This window comes from Oncorhynchus gorbuscha, linkage group LG25, assembly GCF_021184085.1.
Source record: "Oncorhynchus gorbuscha isolate QuinsamMale2020 ecotype Even-year linkage group LG25, OgorEven_v1.0, whole genome shotgun sequence".
Lineage (NCBI taxonomy): Eukaryota > Metazoa > Chordata > Actinopteri > Salmoniformes > Salmonidae > Oncorhynchus > Oncorhynchus gorbuscha.
In genome coordinates this window covers 48,590,354-48,607,522 of record NC_060197.1, presented here as the reverse complement: position 1 = coordinate 48,607,522, position 17,169 = coordinate 48,590,354, and the positions used below count along the sequence as shown (strand labels likewise).

Genomic DNA, 17,169 nt, shown 5'->3' with positions numbered 1-17,169 from the left:
CTAGCAGGGGTGCGTGCTGTGTGTGAGAGAGGAGGTAGAGGGAGGAGACGCTCTAGCAGGGGTCGTGCTGTGTGTGAGAGAGGAGGTAGAGGGAGGAGACGCTCTAGCAGGGGTCGTGCTGTGTGTGAGAGAGGAGGTAGAGGAGAGAGGAGACGCTCTAGCAGGGAGATGCTCGCTCTAGCTGTGTGTGAGAGAGGAGGTAGAGGGAGGAGACGCTCTAGCAGGGGTCGTGCTGTGTGTGAAGGCTAGTGGGAGGAGACGCTCTAGCAGGGGTGTGCTGTGTGTGAGAGGGAGGTAGAGGGAGGGACGCTCTAGCAGGGGTTGTGCTGTGTGTGAGAGAGACAGGTAGAGGAGGAGAGACGCTCTAGCAGGGGTCCAAGAGGAGGTAGAGGGAGGAGACGCTCTAAAGGGGTCTGTGTGTGAGAGGAGGTGTTGGGGGTCGTGTCTCAATCCACCACATCCACCAATGACTAGGAATATCTGTTATTGTGTGAAGGCTACTGAGTGTGAGTGAGTGACAGGGAACAGGGAGGGAGAGACACATCCACCAATGACTAAATATCTGTTATTGTTGGGCCGTGTCTCAATCCACCCACCAATGACAAATATCAATGACTAAATGACTAAATCTGTTATTGTTGGGCTCAATCCACCACATCCACCAATGACTAAATATCTCAATCCACCACATCCACCAATGACTAAATATCTGTTATTGTTGGGCCGTGTCTCAATCCACCACATCCACCAATGACTAAATATCTGTTATTGTTGGGCCGTGTCTCAATCCACCACATCCACCAATGACTAAATATCTGTTATTGTTGGGCCGTGTCTCAATCCACCACATCCACCAATGACTAAATATCTGTTATTGTTGGGCCGTGTCTCAATCCACCACATCCACCAATGACTAAATATCTGTTATTGTTGGGCCGTGTCTCAATCCACCACATCCACCAATGACTAAATATCTGTTATTGACTTGTTGGCCGTGTCTCAATCCACCACATCCACCAATGACTAAATATCTGTTATTGTTGGGCCGTGTCTCAATCCACCACATCCACCAATGACTAAATATCTGTTATTGTTGGGCCGTGTCTCAATCCACCACATCCACCAATGACTAAATATCTGTTATTGTTGGGCCGTGTCTCAATCCACCACATCCACCAATGACTAAATATCTGTTATTGTTGGGCCGTGTCTCAATCCACCACATCCACCAATGACTAAATATCTGTTATTGTTGGGCCGTGTCTCAATCCACCACATCCACCAATGACTAAATATCTGTTATTGTTGGGCCGTGTCTCAATCCACCACATCCACCAATGACTAAATATCTGTTATTGTTGGGCTGTGTCTCAATCCACCACATCCACCAATGACTAAATATCTGTTATTGTTGGGCCGTGTCTCAATCCACCACATCCACACCTGCTGTGAAAGGTGTGTGAGCTACGACATATCCCCCAAAATCGGTATTCTCACCAAAACATCGGTAACTTCCGAACGGTTTGGCCTTACAAAAACCACCGTGGAAAGATGTGAGACTCACAATGCTCTCCGTTTTGCTCTACGAACCCCCACAAGAGTCACGAGAATCGTCTTCAGCCTGTACCGCCAACCTCCGTCTGTAGCCTACACACTAATATGACACCTCCATTTTAAATGGTCTCTGAGTCCCGTATGAAGGAAGTTAGACTGGAAGTCATCGTGTTACCGCTAGTTAGTAACTTCCTTTAAACTGCACGCGGACTCATAAAAACGGTATCTATGAGTTTATCAGACTCTGGGGAAGTAGACAAAGAGCCTCATTGTCAACATCCTAAAAGTATCCTTTTACGCCAAGATTCCTGGATGTGAGATTGCGGTCCATGTATGTTTTGATCATTTGTTTTCCAAAGTTAAAATGTAAATCACGAACGTGAAAACAAGCAAAAATATATATTTTAAATAATAGGGGGGGAAAAAAAGCTGCAAGAAAATCACATTTAAATGAAACCATTTGTCACACCGCGGCCCTTCTATTCATAGAAATAATCCAAATGTTTAAAAAAAATGTACAGTTGCAAAGCATGCTAGGTATTATTCTAATGAGCTCCGTCCAGCAAAAATAAATGGAAGTAATCTGAGCTTTTCAGTCAACGCTACAGTTATGTCGATTCAATGATTTGACTTCATGTTTTGAACTTTTATTTCATTTTAAAACGTTGTCACACTATAGAAAGAGATTTATTTAAAACAGGTTTTATGCAAACAGTGATTTATTGATATACAGACAGACAAGTAGTGAAAGGTTGAGGTAGACACTCACCTGGTGACACGTGTCCTCTTGGCTGGGAGCTGCGGCTGAGCCGGGTGTTTAACCTTGACCAGCATGTTGAACTTCAGAGGCTTGTTCTGAACTACACAGGGGAACTTCTGGAAATGAAGACATACCGCCATCGCTATCGAGGACGACTCCATCTCAAAATAAATCTAGGAGAGAGAGGACAAGAGGGAGGTATGCGGATGAGAGTGTGTACCACAGGTGTGTAAAAAAACAAGACCTGAAAACACCTGACTGTTGTCCTTCAAGACCGAAAAACACCTGACTGCTGTCCTTCTCCTTCAAGACCTGAAAACACCTGACTGTTGTCCTTCTCCTTCAAGACCTGAAAACACCTGACTGTTGTCCTTCTCCTTCAAGACCGAAAAACACCTGACTGCTGTACTTCTCCTTCAAGACCGAAAAACACCTGACTGTTGTCCTTCTCCTTCAAGACCGAAAAACACCTGACTGTTGTCCTTCTCCTTCAAGACCTGAAAACACCTGACTGTTGTCCTTCTCCTTCAAGACCTGAAAACACCTGACTGTTGTCCTTCAAGACCTGAAAACACCTGACTGTTGTCCTTCTCCTTCAAGACCGAAAAACACCTGACTGTTGTACTTCTCCTTCAAGACCGGAGCATCTTAATCTGACCGACACAAGTCTGGTCCCGGAGTGTCTTAATCTGACCGATACAAGTCTGGTCCCGGAGTGTCTTAATCTGACCGATACAAGTCTGGTCCCGGAGTGTCTTAATCTGACCGATAAAAGTCTGGTCCCGGAGTGTCTTAATCTGACCGATACAAGTCTGGTCCCGGAGTGTCTTAATCTGACCGATACAAGTCTGGTCCCGGAGTGTCTAACTAAATAAAACCTAAATATTTAGCCTGACTTCATTCAGGGTCAGGAAAAATTTATTTAAAGCAAATCAAAACATCTGCCTCATTTGCCTGTCTAACACAATATTTCCCCCCAAATTGTTTGTGATGTGTGTGTCTACATTCAAACTGGTAAACGTTAATAGCGATATGATTAAAGGCAACAAATGTTACCCTATTATTAGATTGTGGTGCCTGGCCTTAACATGTCTGTCTGAGTGTGTGTGTGTGTGTGTGTGTGTGTGTGTGTGTGTGTGTGTGTGTGTGTGTGTGTGTGTGTGTGTGTGTGTGTGTGTGTGTGTGTGTGTGTGTGTGTGTGTGTGTGTGTGTGTGTGTGTGTGTGTGGTACCCTGTTGATCAGAGATAGCGAATCGAGGTAGGATCCGAAGCGTTTGACGAGGTCGTGAACCTCTTGGGTTGCCGTAGACCCCGTGGCGACGTTACTGACGATCAGAAGGCGTTCCTTCAATGTCGTGTCCTGTTGAGAAGCAGAGCGCGTTATAAAGGGTTCATTAACCTGCTATAAAGGGTCCATTAACCTGCTATAAAGGGTTCATTAACCTGTTATAAAGGGTTCATTAACCTGCTATAAAGGGTTCATTAACCTGTTATAAAGGGTTCATTAACCTGTTATAAAGGGTTCATTAACCTGTTATAAAGGGTCCATTAACCTGCTATAAAGGGTCCATTAACAGGTTATAAAGGGTCCATTAACAGGTTATAAAGGGTCCATTAACAGGTTATAAAGGGTTCATTAACCTGTTATAAAGGGTTCATTAACCTGCTATAAAGGGTTCATTAACAGGTTATAAAGGGTTCATTAACAGGTTATAAAGGGTTCATTAACCTGCTATAAAGGGTTCATTAACCTGTTATAAAGGGTTCATTAACAGGTTATAAAGGGTTCATTAACCTGTCATAAAGGGTTCATTAACAGGTTATAAAGGGTTCATTAACCTGCTATAAAGGGTTCATTAACAGGTTATAAAGGGTTCATTAACCTGTTATAAAGGGTTCATTAACAGGTTATAAAGGGTTCATTAACAGGTTATAAAGGGTTCATTAACCTGCTATAAAGGGTTCATTAACAGGTTATAAAGGGTTCATTAACCTGTTATAAAGGGTTCATTAACAGGTTATAAAGGGTTCATTAACCTGTTATAAAGGGTTCATTAACAGGTTATAAAGGGTTCATTAACCTGTTATAAAGGGTTCATTAACAGGTTATAAAGGGTTCATTAACAGGTTATAAAGGGTTCATTAACCTGTTATAAAGGGTTCATTAACCTGCTATAAAGGGTTCATTAACAGGTTATAAATGGTTCATTAACAGGTTATAAAGGGTTCATTAACAGGTTATAAAGGGTTCATTAACAGGTTATAAAGGGTTCATTAACGTCTATTAAGTCACTATTCCCAGCCCTACTACAGTCAATACTTCCACTACACTTGCCTCGACACGAGGCACTAAACTTCTGAATTAACCTTCCTAGTTAAACGTGTTAACTTACCGAAGTGGTGAGGCCCTTCAGCGTTGTGTAGACATTCTCCTGCCATAGAAAGAATAAACAGCAATGATGACTGAGACCAAGGTTATTCCCTTAGCAGGTTATTCCCCTAACAGGTTATTCCCCCTAAAAGGTTAGTCCCCCTAAAAGGTTATTCCCCTAACAGGTTATTCCCCTAACAGGTTATTCCCCCTAACAGGTTATTCCCCCTAACAGGTTATTCCCCTAACAGGTTATTCCCCCTAACAGGTTATTCCCCCTAAAAGGTTATTCCCCTAACAGGTTATTCCCCTAACAGGTTATTCCCCCTAACAGGTTATTCCCCCTAACAGGTTATTCCCCCTAACAGGTTATTCCCCTAACAGGTTATTCCCCCTAACAGGTTATTACCCCTAACAGGTTATTCCACTAACAGGTTATTCCACTAACAGGTTATTCCCCTAACAGGTTATTCCCACTAACAGGTTATTCCCCCTAACAGGTTATTCCCCCTAACAGGTTATTCCCCCTAACAGGTTATTCCCCCTAACAGGTTATTCCCCACAGTTTATTCTACTAACAGGTTATTCTACTAACAGGTTATTCCACTAACAGGTTATTCCACTAACAGGTTATTCCCCCTAACAGGTTATTCCACTAACAGGTTATTCCACTAACAGGTTATTCCCCCTAACAGGTTATTCCCCTAACAGGTTATTCCCCCTAACAGGTTATTCCCCCTAACAGGTTATTCCCCTAAGAGGTTATTCCCCCTAACAGGTTATTCCCCTAACAGGTTATTCCCCTAACAGGTTATTCCCCTAACAGGTTATTCCCCTAACAGGTTATTCCCCCTAACAGGTTATTCTCCTAACAGGTTATTCCCCCTAACAGGTTATTCCACTAACAGGTTATTCCCACTAACAGGTTATTCCACTAACAGGTTATTCCACTAACAGGTTATTCCACTAACAGGTTATTCCCCCTAACAGGTTATTCCCCCTAACAGGTTATTCCCCCTAACAGGTTATTCCACTAACAGGTTATTCCCCCTAACAGGTTATTCCCCCTAACAGGTTATTCCCCCTAACAGGTTATTCTACTAACAGGTTATTCCACTAACAGGTTATTCCACTAACAGGTTATTCCCCCTAACAGGTTATTCCACTAACAGGTTATTCCCCCTAACAGGTTATTCCCCCTAACAGGTTATTCCCCCTAACAGGTTATTCCCCTAAGAGGTTATTCCCCCTAACAGGTTATTCCCCTAACAGGTTATTCCCCCTAACAGGTTATTCCACTAACAGGTTATTCTACTAACAGCACAAGAACTTGCATTACCCGAAACAGTAACAAGCCAATACAAAAATAAAAATGCTCCAATACATATTTAAAATGAGCAACAGGGGGACAAGAGTCTCAGGTTGAAGTTTAGTCTGCAGGCTATTCCATAGGTGAGGAGCAAAACAGGAAAAGACAGCCGTACCCAGCTCTGTGGAAATCACATGGGCCGTAATGGGAATCCATGCTGGTGTAACAGTATAACTTTAGACCGTCCCCTCGCCCCATACCCGGGCTCGAACCAGGGACCCTCTGCACACATCAACAACAGTCACCCACGAAGCATCGTTACCCATCTCTCCACAAAAGCCGCGGCCCTTGCAGAGCAAAGGGGGAACTACTACTTCAAGGTCTCAGAGCGAGTGACGTCACCGATTGAAACGCTATTAGCGAGCACCACCGCTAACTAGTTAGCTATTTCACAGCCGTTACACTTGAGACCTGGTTTTCGGGAATTATAATGTGTGTGTGTGTGTGTGTGTGTGTGTGTGTGTGTGTGTGTGTGTGTGTGTGTGTGTGTGTGTGTGTGTGTGTGTGTGTGTGTGTGTGTTACCTGAACGAGGCCTGAATCAGGGCAGATCAACGTGAAGGAGAGGACACAGTCTAGTAGTTTGGGAGGAGACTGTGTGTAGTTTGTCACCATAACAGAGCTCTTCTGTACTCCGTCCATACGGATTATGGCCTGTTGGGAGAAACACACTCATCACCATGACAACAAGTATTGCATCAACAACCGGAGACAACGTCGCAGACTCCACAACGGTTCAGTGTTTGAGATCGACGTCGTCAAAGTCACTTATTACTGAGAAGGTGAACAGTTATCATTTTCCATAGAAAACATGTCACAGCGAGAGAGACCCACCCCCCCACCGCCCCTACAGCCAATTTACCCATCCCTGGTGAGGCAGTAGCCAACCTACCCATCCCTGGTGAGGCAGTAGCCAATCTACCCATCCCTGGTGAGGCAGTAGCCAATCTACCCATCCCTGGTGAGGCAGTAGCCAATCTACCCATCCCTGGTGAGGCAGTAGCCAATCTACCCATCCCTGGTGAGGCAGTATGAAACACACAGCCAACCTACCCATCCCTGGTGAGGCAGTATGAAACAGTTGTAGAGTCCAGGTTTATATCCGTAAGGCTTCACCAGAGCCAGAACATCTTCCTCTGTATAGCCAGTCTCCGGTAAACCTTCGATCTTCACAAAGCTATTATTTCCACAACCAGGCTACACACACACAAAGAGAATGAGGGAGGAGAGAGAGGGGAAGGGGAGAGCGAGGGGAGAGAGAGAAAGGGAGTGGGGGAGAGAAAGGGAGGGGGAGAGAAAGGGAGGGGGAGAGAGAGGGAGTGAAAGAGAGAGAGGGAGTGGGGGAGAGAAAGGGAGTGGGGAGAGAGAGAGGGAGGGGGAGAGAGAGAGGGAGGGGAGAGGGAGGGGGAGAGAGAGAGGGAAAAGAGAGAGAGGGAGTGGAGAGAGAGAGAGAGAGAGAGAGAGAGAGAGAGAGAGAAAGGGAGAGAAAGAGAGAGGGAGGGGGGGAGAGAGAGGGAGGGGGAGAGAGAGAGGGAGGGAAAGAGAGGAGGGGGAGAAGAGAGGGAGGAAAAGAGAGCGAGGGAGTGAAAGGGAGAAAGAGAGAGGGAGTGGGGGAGAGAAAGGGAGTGAAAGAGAGAGAGGGAGTGGGGGAGAGAAAGGGAGTGAAAGAGAGAGAGGGAGTGGGGAGAGAAAGGGAGTGAAAGAGAGAGGGAGGGGGAGAGAGAGAGGGAGTGAAAGAGAGAGAGGGAGTGGGGGAGAGTAAGGGAGTGAAAGAGAGAGGGAGGGGGAGAGAGAGAGGGAGGGAGAGAGAGAGAGGGGGGAGGGGGAGGGGGAGAGGAGAGAGAGAGGGGGAGAGAGAGAGAGAGAGAGAGAGAGAGAGAGAGAGAGAGAGAGAGAGAGAGAGAGAGAGAGAAAGGGAGTGAAAGAGAGAGGGAGGGGGAGAGAGAGAGGGAGGGAGAGAGGGAGGGAGAGGGAGTGAAAAAGAGAGAGGGAGGGAGAGAGATGTTGTGTTAACAGTTAAAGGGGAAGTATATAGCATATAGATGAAGTTGATAACTGTTTAAAGAACTGACCCATTAACCCCTTACAGCGTGGTGAACCATCCAACATCATTTTAAATTACTGAGCTTCACCTTTAATATGATTCATGTTTACAATGGCTGTTTTCATGTGACGAGGCCAAAGAAACATTTTCCACAATAAACTTCTTCAAAATCTAATTACATAGACAAATAAAATACAACTTTACTCCAAGACAAAAACAACACATTTTCACTGGGGGTTGACCCCAAGTGTTTGACCTAAAAGCCTCAAACTGCCGTGTTTCCACCAGAACGGTGTCATGCTCTGACGACGTGGCTGGGTTACTCTGACCTCCATGTCCTTAGTGACACCATGGGTGACAGAAACATCCCCCCCAACATCCAACTGGCGCGACTTGTGCGTTCGTGTAAAAAAAAAAAAAAAAATCCAAACGTACCAGTTTAGGAATGAGGGTGTGGACAGCCCCCTTAGCCGTGGTTGGCTGAGCCTTGGTATTAACCCTTGACCCTTTGGGTGTGGTCTTGGGACAGTCAGTTTGCGGTTTAGTTGAGGATGTAGAAGACATTTTGGTTGCGGTTGACTTGGTGGTGTGGGTCTTGGCTGCTGGAGAGTTTCTGATTGAGGGAGAGAGAGAGAGAGAGAAAGATGAGGAGGAGAGAGAGAGAGGAAGATGAGGAGGAGAGAGAGAGAGGAAGATGGAGGAGAGAGAGAGAGGAAGATGAGGAGAGAGAGGAAGATGAGGAGGAGAGAGAGAGGAAGATGAGGAGAGAGAGGAAGATGAGGAGGAGAGAGAGAGAGAAAGATGAGGAGGAGAGAGAGAGAGGAAGATGAGGAGGAGAGAGAGAGAGAAAGATGAGGAGGAGAGAGAGGGAGGAAGATGGAGGAGAGAGAGAGAGGAAGATGGAGGAGAGAGAGAGAGGAAGATGGAGGAGAGAGAGAGAGGAAGATGAGGAGGAGAGAGAGAAAGATGAGGAGGAGAGAGAGAGAGGAAGATGAGGAGGAGAGAGAGAGAGGAAGATGAGGAGGAGAGAGAGAGAGGAAGATGAGGAGGAGAGAGAGAGAGGAAGATGAGGAGGAGAGAGAGAGAGGAAGATGAGGAGGAGAGAGAGAGAGGAAGATGAGGAGGAGAGAGAGAGAGGAAGATGAGGAGAGAGAGGCATTTTGTAACTTGATAAATGGTAACAAAATGTAAAAAATAAAAGCATTGATGAACACCCAAAATAACCAAGGCAGCCATTTCTTCTTATTATTATATTATATATATTATTATTATTTCCTCATTGTGCTTTTTTTTCATGTTTTGTTTGTTTTTTGTTTTTGTTTTGTTTTCTATTAATTAAAATATGTGGCGCTTTGGTCCACTCATTTTTTTATTTATTTTACCTTTATTTAACTAGTCAGTTAATAACAAGTCAAATTATTATTTTCAATGACGCCCTAGGAACAGTGGGTTAACTAACTCTTCATTATGACAATACACAACACTTAAAGAGATCACAGTGCATATCAGAAACTAGGTTAGAAGCTAGCTAAATAGTTTGTTGCTAGCAAACCTGCCAATATTTTTAAATTATATTTTAAATTATTTTTATTTTACTAGAACTTTACTTTACTAGAACCAATTAAGAACAGATTTCTTATTTACAATGACGGCCAAACCCTAACGACGCTGGGCCAATCTCTTTGTTAGTGATGGGGGGGGGGGGATCTCTTGCATATTGTGTCCCGATATCATTACTAAAGATGTAATGCAGTGGGGTCCTTCATTTAATTTATTTTTTTGCCTGTTTTGAATGTTATTTTGGCATTAATACGTGTCACTTATCAGTTTGCAAACAATGTAATATATATATATAAATCATTGAGTTAATGAAACCACGTACAAACATGGTCTCTTTTTTGTTTTCTTGAGTAAGGCAGCTCCAAAATGCAGGTGTTTCACAATGATGTTGGGACTCTACTATTGGGACAGACTTATGTCGGCCTTAACAGTTTGCCACGGTATCTATATCCACAGTAAAACGAGTCCTATATCGACATAACCTGAAAGGCCCGCTCAACAAGGAAGAAGCCACTGCTCCAAAACCGCCATAAAAAAGCCAGACTACAGTTTGCAACTGCACATTGGGACAAAGATCGTACTTTTGTGGAGAAATGTTCTCTGGTCTGATGAAACAAAAATAGAACTGTTCGGCCATAATGACCATCGTTATGTTTGGAGGAAAAAGGGGGAGGCTTACAAGCCGAAGAACACCATCCCAACCGTGAAGCACGGGGGTGGCAGCATCATGTTGTGGAGGTGCTTTGCTGCAGGAGGGACTGGTGCACTTCACAAAATAGATGGCATCATGAGGGATGAAAATTATGTGGATATATTGAAGCAACATCTCAAGGCATCAGTCAGGAAGTTAAAGCTTGGTCACAAATGGGTCTTCCAAATGGGCAACGACCCCAAGCATACTTCCAAAGTTGTGTCAAAATGGCTTAAGGACAACAAAGTCAAGGTATTGGAGTGGCCATCACAAAGCCCTGACCTCAATCCCATAGAAAATTTGTGGGCAGAACTGAAAAAGTGTGTGCGAGCAAGGAGGCCTACAAACCTGACTCAGTTAGACCAGCTCTGTCAGGAGGAATGGGCCAAAATTCACCCAACTTATTGTGGGAAGCTTGTGGAAGGCTACCCGAAATGTTTGACCCAAGTTAAACAATTTAAAGGCAATGCTACCAAATACCAATTGAGTGTATGTAAACTTATGACCCACTGGGAATGTGATGAAAGAAATAAAAGCTGAAATAAATCATTCTCTCTACTATTACTCTGACATTTCACATTCTTAAAATAAAGTGGTGATCCTAACTGAACTAAGACAGGGAATATTTACTAGTTTTAAATGTCAGGAATTGTGGAAAAACTGAGTGTAAATGTGATTGGCTGAGGTGTATGTAAACCTCCGACTTCAACTGTACACGTTACAATATTCACGTTGTCAAGACTGAATGGCAGCCATAATGAACGTCAAAGATGATAGTATGTGAATGACAAGATAGTAATATGACGATATTTAGTACATTAGTTATCACACTTCCGTAAAAAAATACATTTAAAAAAGTTGAATTTTGACCATCATAGCTCTGCGTTCATGGAAAATAATCTTGGCTTTGGCAAGTCCTTTGTCCTTCTCTGGCTCCTATACTAGCGAGCTAATAACATTACTGGGATATATATATACACACACATATATATATATACATACACATATATATACATACACATATACATACACATATATATATACATAAACACAAATATATGTGTGTATGTGTGTATATATATATATATATATATATATATATACATATATATCATGGATATATGACCCCTATATATATATATATATATATGGAACTTGGAAGCCCGACTGCAAGAAGAGAGGCTGGTAGATAAAGAAAAAAATACTTTCACCGGTTTTAACATTTACATTTAAGTCATATATGTATAGTCACACAACATTTAGATGCATTCTGTCATTTCATGTTGTTTTTTTCTTATCGTCATTACAGGCTAAATTGCAAGAGCTGTCCTTGGAAGAAAGGAGAGAGAGAGACAGACAGAGACAGAGAGACAGAGAGAGAGAGAGACAGAGAGAGACAGAGACACAGAGAGAGAGAGAGAGACAGAGAGAGACAGAGACACAGAGAGAGAGACAGAGAGACAGAGAGAGAGACAGAGAGACAGAGAGAGAGACAGAGAGAGAGACAGAGAGAGAGAGACAGAGAGAGAGACAGAGAGAGAGACAGAGAGAGAGAGAGAGAGAGAGAGAGAGAGAGAGAGAGAGAGAGAGAGAGAGAGACAGACAGACAGAGAGAGACAGAGAGAGAGACAGAGAGACAGAGAGACAGAGAGAGACAGAGAGAGATCCTGGAACTGACCACTTCCTGTCTCTCTTGTGTGATGTTTGACAACATGGAGTATCAGAGGCTTATACCAGGGTCTCTGGGACAACCTCGCTGGTGCACCTGCATGAATTGCAGGGAGACTCCTGCACCTAAACGTAACAGAACTGCTCCACTTCACCATTTATGCATTACCAAATATATACATAAAACAGGTTAACACTATAGGACTACACTGTATATTCATTTTTCATTTGGATCCCAATTAGGAAAAATACTACATTTGTTGATGTTACGGATACTGTGTGTTTGTTTTTCTCTCCTTCTGCCTTAGTCACAGCTGCCGGCCGTCAGTAGCCAATCAGAAGACACCTGCTCCTTTTCCCTTACCCAATCACATCCCCTTTCCCTTGGTTTAAAAACCCAGCCAGTTGTTTTTTCTCTCTCTCTCTCTAATTGGATTGAGCTTCTTTTTTTTTTCACCTAAAAACGTCACATTTGTCCGGTATTATGCGAGTATGTTTTGTTTTGGTATTTGACTTGTTTGATGGTGGGAAAAGGGGGGAACCAAGCCAAGTCGCTCATGGGCTAGCAGCTCCGTATGAAGCAGTGTATATACACTACCCGAAGGAATACTTTGTCTCAGAATACTAGTTAGAACTGGGCGGACCACCCGCTGTAATGTATTGGTTAGTTAGCTTTATTGAAGCAGGCTTGTCTAGCTTAGGTTGTTTTTTCTCCCCCCTTGGGTCCAGCTCAGGTGACAGGGGCTAAGGTATTTTAACGTAACAGGTGCTAAGGTATTTTAACGTAACAGGTGCTAAGGTATTTTAACGTAACAGGTGCTAAGGTATTTTAACGTAACAGGTGCTAAGGTATTTTAACGTAACAGGTGCTAAGGTATTTTAACGTAACAGGTGCTAAGGTATTTTAACGTAACAGGTGCTAAGGTATTTTAACGTAACAGGTGCTGATATTTTAACGTAACAGGTGCTAAGGTATTTTAACGTAACAGGTGCTAAGGTATTTTAACGTAACAGGTGCTAAGGTATTTTAACGTAACAGGTGCTAAGGTATTTTAACGTAACAGGTGCTAAGGTATTTTAACGTAACAGGTGCTAAGGTATTTTAACGTAACAGGTGATAAGATATTTTAACGTAACAGGTGCTAAGGTATTTTAACGTAACAGGTGCTAAGGTATTTTAACGTAACAGGTGCTAAGGTATTTTAACGTAACAGGTGCTAAGGTATTTTAACGTAACAGGTGCTAAGGTATTTTAACGTAACAGGTGATAAGGTATTTTAACGTAACAGGTGATAAGGTATTTTAACGTAACAGGTGATAAGGTATTTTAACGTAACAGGTGATAAGGTATTTTAACGTAACAGGTGCTAAGGTATTTTAACGTAACAGGTGCTAAGGTATTTTAACGTAACAGGTGCTAAGGTATTTTAACGTAACAGGTGATAAGGTATTTTAACGTAACAGGTGATAAGGTATTTTAACGTAACAGGTGATAAGGTATTTTAACGTAACAGGTGATAAGGTATTTTAACGTAACAGGTGATAAGGTATTTTAACGTAACAGGTGATAAGGTATTTTAACGTAACAGGTGATAAGGTATTTTAACGTAACAGGTGCTAAGGTATTTTAACGTAACAGGTGATAAGGTATTTTAACGTAACAGGTGCTAAGGTATTTTAACGTAACAGGTGCTAAGGTATTTTAACGTAACAGGTGCTGAGGTATTTTAACGTAACAGGTTTTTTAACGTAACAGGTGCTATATTTTATAGCACGGTGACCAAGGTATTTTCACCTAACAGGTGCTAAGGTATTTTAACCCAACAGGTGCTAAGGTTGATACCTTTAACAGAACAGGTGATAAGGTATTTTCACCTAACAGACCTGATAGGTATTTTAACGCCCATTTTAACGTAACACCTAAGGTTTTTACCTAACAGACCTGTAAGGTATTTTAACGCCCAAGGTATTTTAACCTAACAGACCTGTAGGTATTTTAACAACAGGTGATAAGGTATTTTAACGGTAACAGGTGATAAGGTATTTTAACGTAACAGGTGATAAGGTATTAGCCCACACACCTTTCTGGACGTAACAGACCTGATAGGTAGCCCACACACCTAACAGGTGATAAGGTATTTTAACGTAACAGGTATACAGGTGTAGGTAGCCCACACCTTTCTGGATATCTACAGACCTGTAGGTAGCCTTCATAAACACCTGCTCTGTGGCTCATTGAGACCTGTAGGTAGCCCACACACCTTTCTGGATATCTAGAGACCTGTAGGTAGCCCACACCTTTCTGGATATAGAGACCTGTAGGTTGCCCACACACCTTTCTGGATATCTAGAGACCTGTAAGGTAGCCCACACCTTTCTGGATATCTACAGACCTGTAGGTAGCCCACACCTTTCTGGATATAGAGACCTGTAGGTAGCCCACACACCTTTCTGGATATCTACAGACCTGTAGGTAGCCCACACCTTTCTGGATATCTACAGACCTGTAGGTAGCCCACACCTTTCTGGATATAGAGACCTGTAGGTAGCCCACACACCTTTCTGGATATCTACAGACCTGTAGGTAGCCCACACACCTTTCTGGATATAGAGACCTGTAGGTAGCCCACACACCTTTCTGGATATCTAGAGACCTGTAGGTAGCCCACACCTTTCTGGATATAGAGACCTGTAGGTTGCCCACACACCTTTCTGGATATAGAGACCTGTAGGTAGCCCACACACCTTTCTGGATATCTACAGACCTGTAGGTAGCCCACACCTTTCTGGATATCTACAGACCTGTAGGTAGCCCACACCTTTCTGGATATAGAGACCTGTAGGTAGCCCACACACCTTTCTGGATATAGAGACCTGTAGGTTGCCCACACACCTTTCTGGATATAGAGACCTGTAGGTAGCCCACACACCTTTCTGGATATCTACAGACCTGTAGGTAGCCCACACCTTTCTGGATATCTAGAGACCTGTAGGTAGCCCACACACCTTTCTGGATATAGAGACCTGTAGGTAGCCCACACACCTTTCTGGATATCTACAGACCTGTAGGTAGCCCACACCTTTCTGGATATCTACAGACCTGTAGGTAGCCCACAACTTTCTGGATATAGGGACCTGTAGGTCTACTCATTTGAAGTGTAAACCTTATGAGACCATACACATCCAGGAACAGTTTAGTAAAAATCATTCTAAAACCATTTCAAATGTACAATAATGATGACTATATGCTAGATTTAAAAAAAATAACAAATAAAAAATACACAATTATTGTTTCTCACACAAGTTTATTGTTGCCCACACAAACATCCCACGTCTTTCAACAACAAATCTGTAGGTTAACACACTTCCTGGGAACAACCAAATCTGACAACTCCGGACATTCCCAGCTCATAAAAGGTTACTGTGACACTTCAGGAAGTCCTGGTAATCTGATCACATGATCCTTCTCCTCAGTAGACCCCCCAAATTGAGATCCCAGTCTTCACAATACTTCTCTCTGAAGTCCTGGGATGTTGGTACAGTCCTTTGACGTTTTCAAATGCGCAGACACTTCCACCTTCGAGACTTGGTTAGTGTGGAGTCTCCTTTAGCTGAAAGAAAAATAATTTGGTGAGTATAAAATTAACTAAAATCACACCTGATTAAAATCAATTAAAATCTAAACATAAGACCATAATTATTGGCGTCTTGACAGCTGGGGCAAGTGTCCCCAAAGAAACTCCCGATGACGAGTTGACCATCTCTGACCTAGATCAGAGATAATTCTAAACTAGCTATAGAATGTGTTGTACAAAGATGAGGCATTCAGATCAAAAACACAAGATGTGCAGTTGAGATCGTTTCCACAGTGCCGCTTTACAATTACGAGATTAAAATTTTAAAACAAAAAGTTGCGACTTGTAGGAAAACGTGTGTCATGAAATACCAGAAAACAGAGTACATTTTTTAACTTGTCAGAAATGGCAGCACGCCAGGCTAGCTATGTACAGCAAATATATAGCTAGCTAGCTGATTAGCTGAACACAATGTTAGCCCAATGTTCTTTGAATGGCTAAAACTGGACCAGTCTCATCACCAGACTTGACATGTTGAATCTGTAATACTCCTGCCAACAACAAACGTTATAAAACTAGACTGTTCAGATCAAACAAACTGTCACGTCACGTCATATGTCTCTGAACTGTGAGTTTTGTGGCTATTCTGTGCCGGTACACTTGTGTGAAATGAAGCTGCTAGCTAGTTGACCAATATCAGCTTTGGTTTCAGACCACAGACACAAAGTTAAGCAACGTTATACTCTTAAATTACGACTAAACTTAATGAAGCCACATTTTATTACAAAATTAAACAAACCAATGCTGCAGTCAACTAACAAGCTACTAGCTAAAGTCAGCTAGCTAATATAGACTATTGGACAGCAGGCTCGAAAGAATTTGAAACAAGAAATCCAAAATATTGCCATACATGTTTTACAATTAAAAAAAAGCAACATTTCACTTATTATCTAGCTAACTAGTCTTACCTTTTCAGTCGAAAAAAAAAAAATCAAATTCTGGGTCGGTTTTGAATCCCTTCAACTCCCTTAGATCTCTCCACTGTGTGAAACGCAAATCCGAGGTTCTCTCATCTTGTCATCTTGCCCTTTTTGCCCGTCTCCTCTCCAAATGTATCCGATTCTTTGTCAAACTCACGGAGGGCCGAGTGGCAGCGGGCCTGTTGTCCGGGACCTCTGGCAGACTCTATGGGGGTGCCACAGGGTTCAATTCTCGGGCCGACTCACTTCTCTGATAGAGTTCAGTGTGTCAAATCGGAGGGCCTGTTGTCCGGGACCTCTGGCAGACTCTATGGGGGTGCCACAGGGTTCAATTCTCGGGCCAACTCACTTCTCTGATAGAGTTCAGTGTGTCAAATCGGAGGGCCTGTTGTCCGGGACCTCTGGCAGACTCTATGGGGGTGCCACAGGGTTCAATTCTCGGGCCGACTCGCTTCTCTGATAGAGTTCAGTGTATCAAATCGGGTCTATGGGGGTGCCACAGGGTTCAATTCTCGGGCCGACTCGCTTCTTCTCGGGCCGACTCGCTTCTCTGTATACGTCAATGTTGGTCTCGCTGCTGGTGAGTCTCTAATCCACCT

General features: G+C 43.1%; 1 protein-coding gene across 2 annotated transcripts in view; it reads right to left on the bottom strand.

Annotated features, from left to right (window-relative positions):
* Window positions 1-17,169, bottom strand: part of LOC124013923 (zinc finger protein 638-like) — a 96,967-nt gene that overhangs the window by 17,330 nt on the left and 62,468 nt on the right. For both annotated transcript variants that reach the window (XM_046328493.1, XM_046328492.1), the window contains exons 10-15: window positions 8,532-8,709; window positions 7,106-7,249; window positions 6,578-6,706; window positions 4,708-4,746; window positions 3,546-3,674; window positions 2,324-2,487 (exon numbers count right to left, since the gene is read on the bottom strand). In XM_046328493.1, coding sequence (XP_046184449.1) covers window positions 2,324-2,487; window positions 3,546-3,674; window positions 4,708-4,746; window positions 6,578-6,706; window positions 7,106-7,249; window positions 8,532-8,709 — 783 coding nt within the window. The remainder of the gene's footprint in view (window positions 1-2,323; window positions 2,488-3,545; window positions 3,675-4,707; window positions 4,747-6,577; window positions 6,707-7,105; window positions 7,250-8,531; window positions 8,710-17,169) is intronic.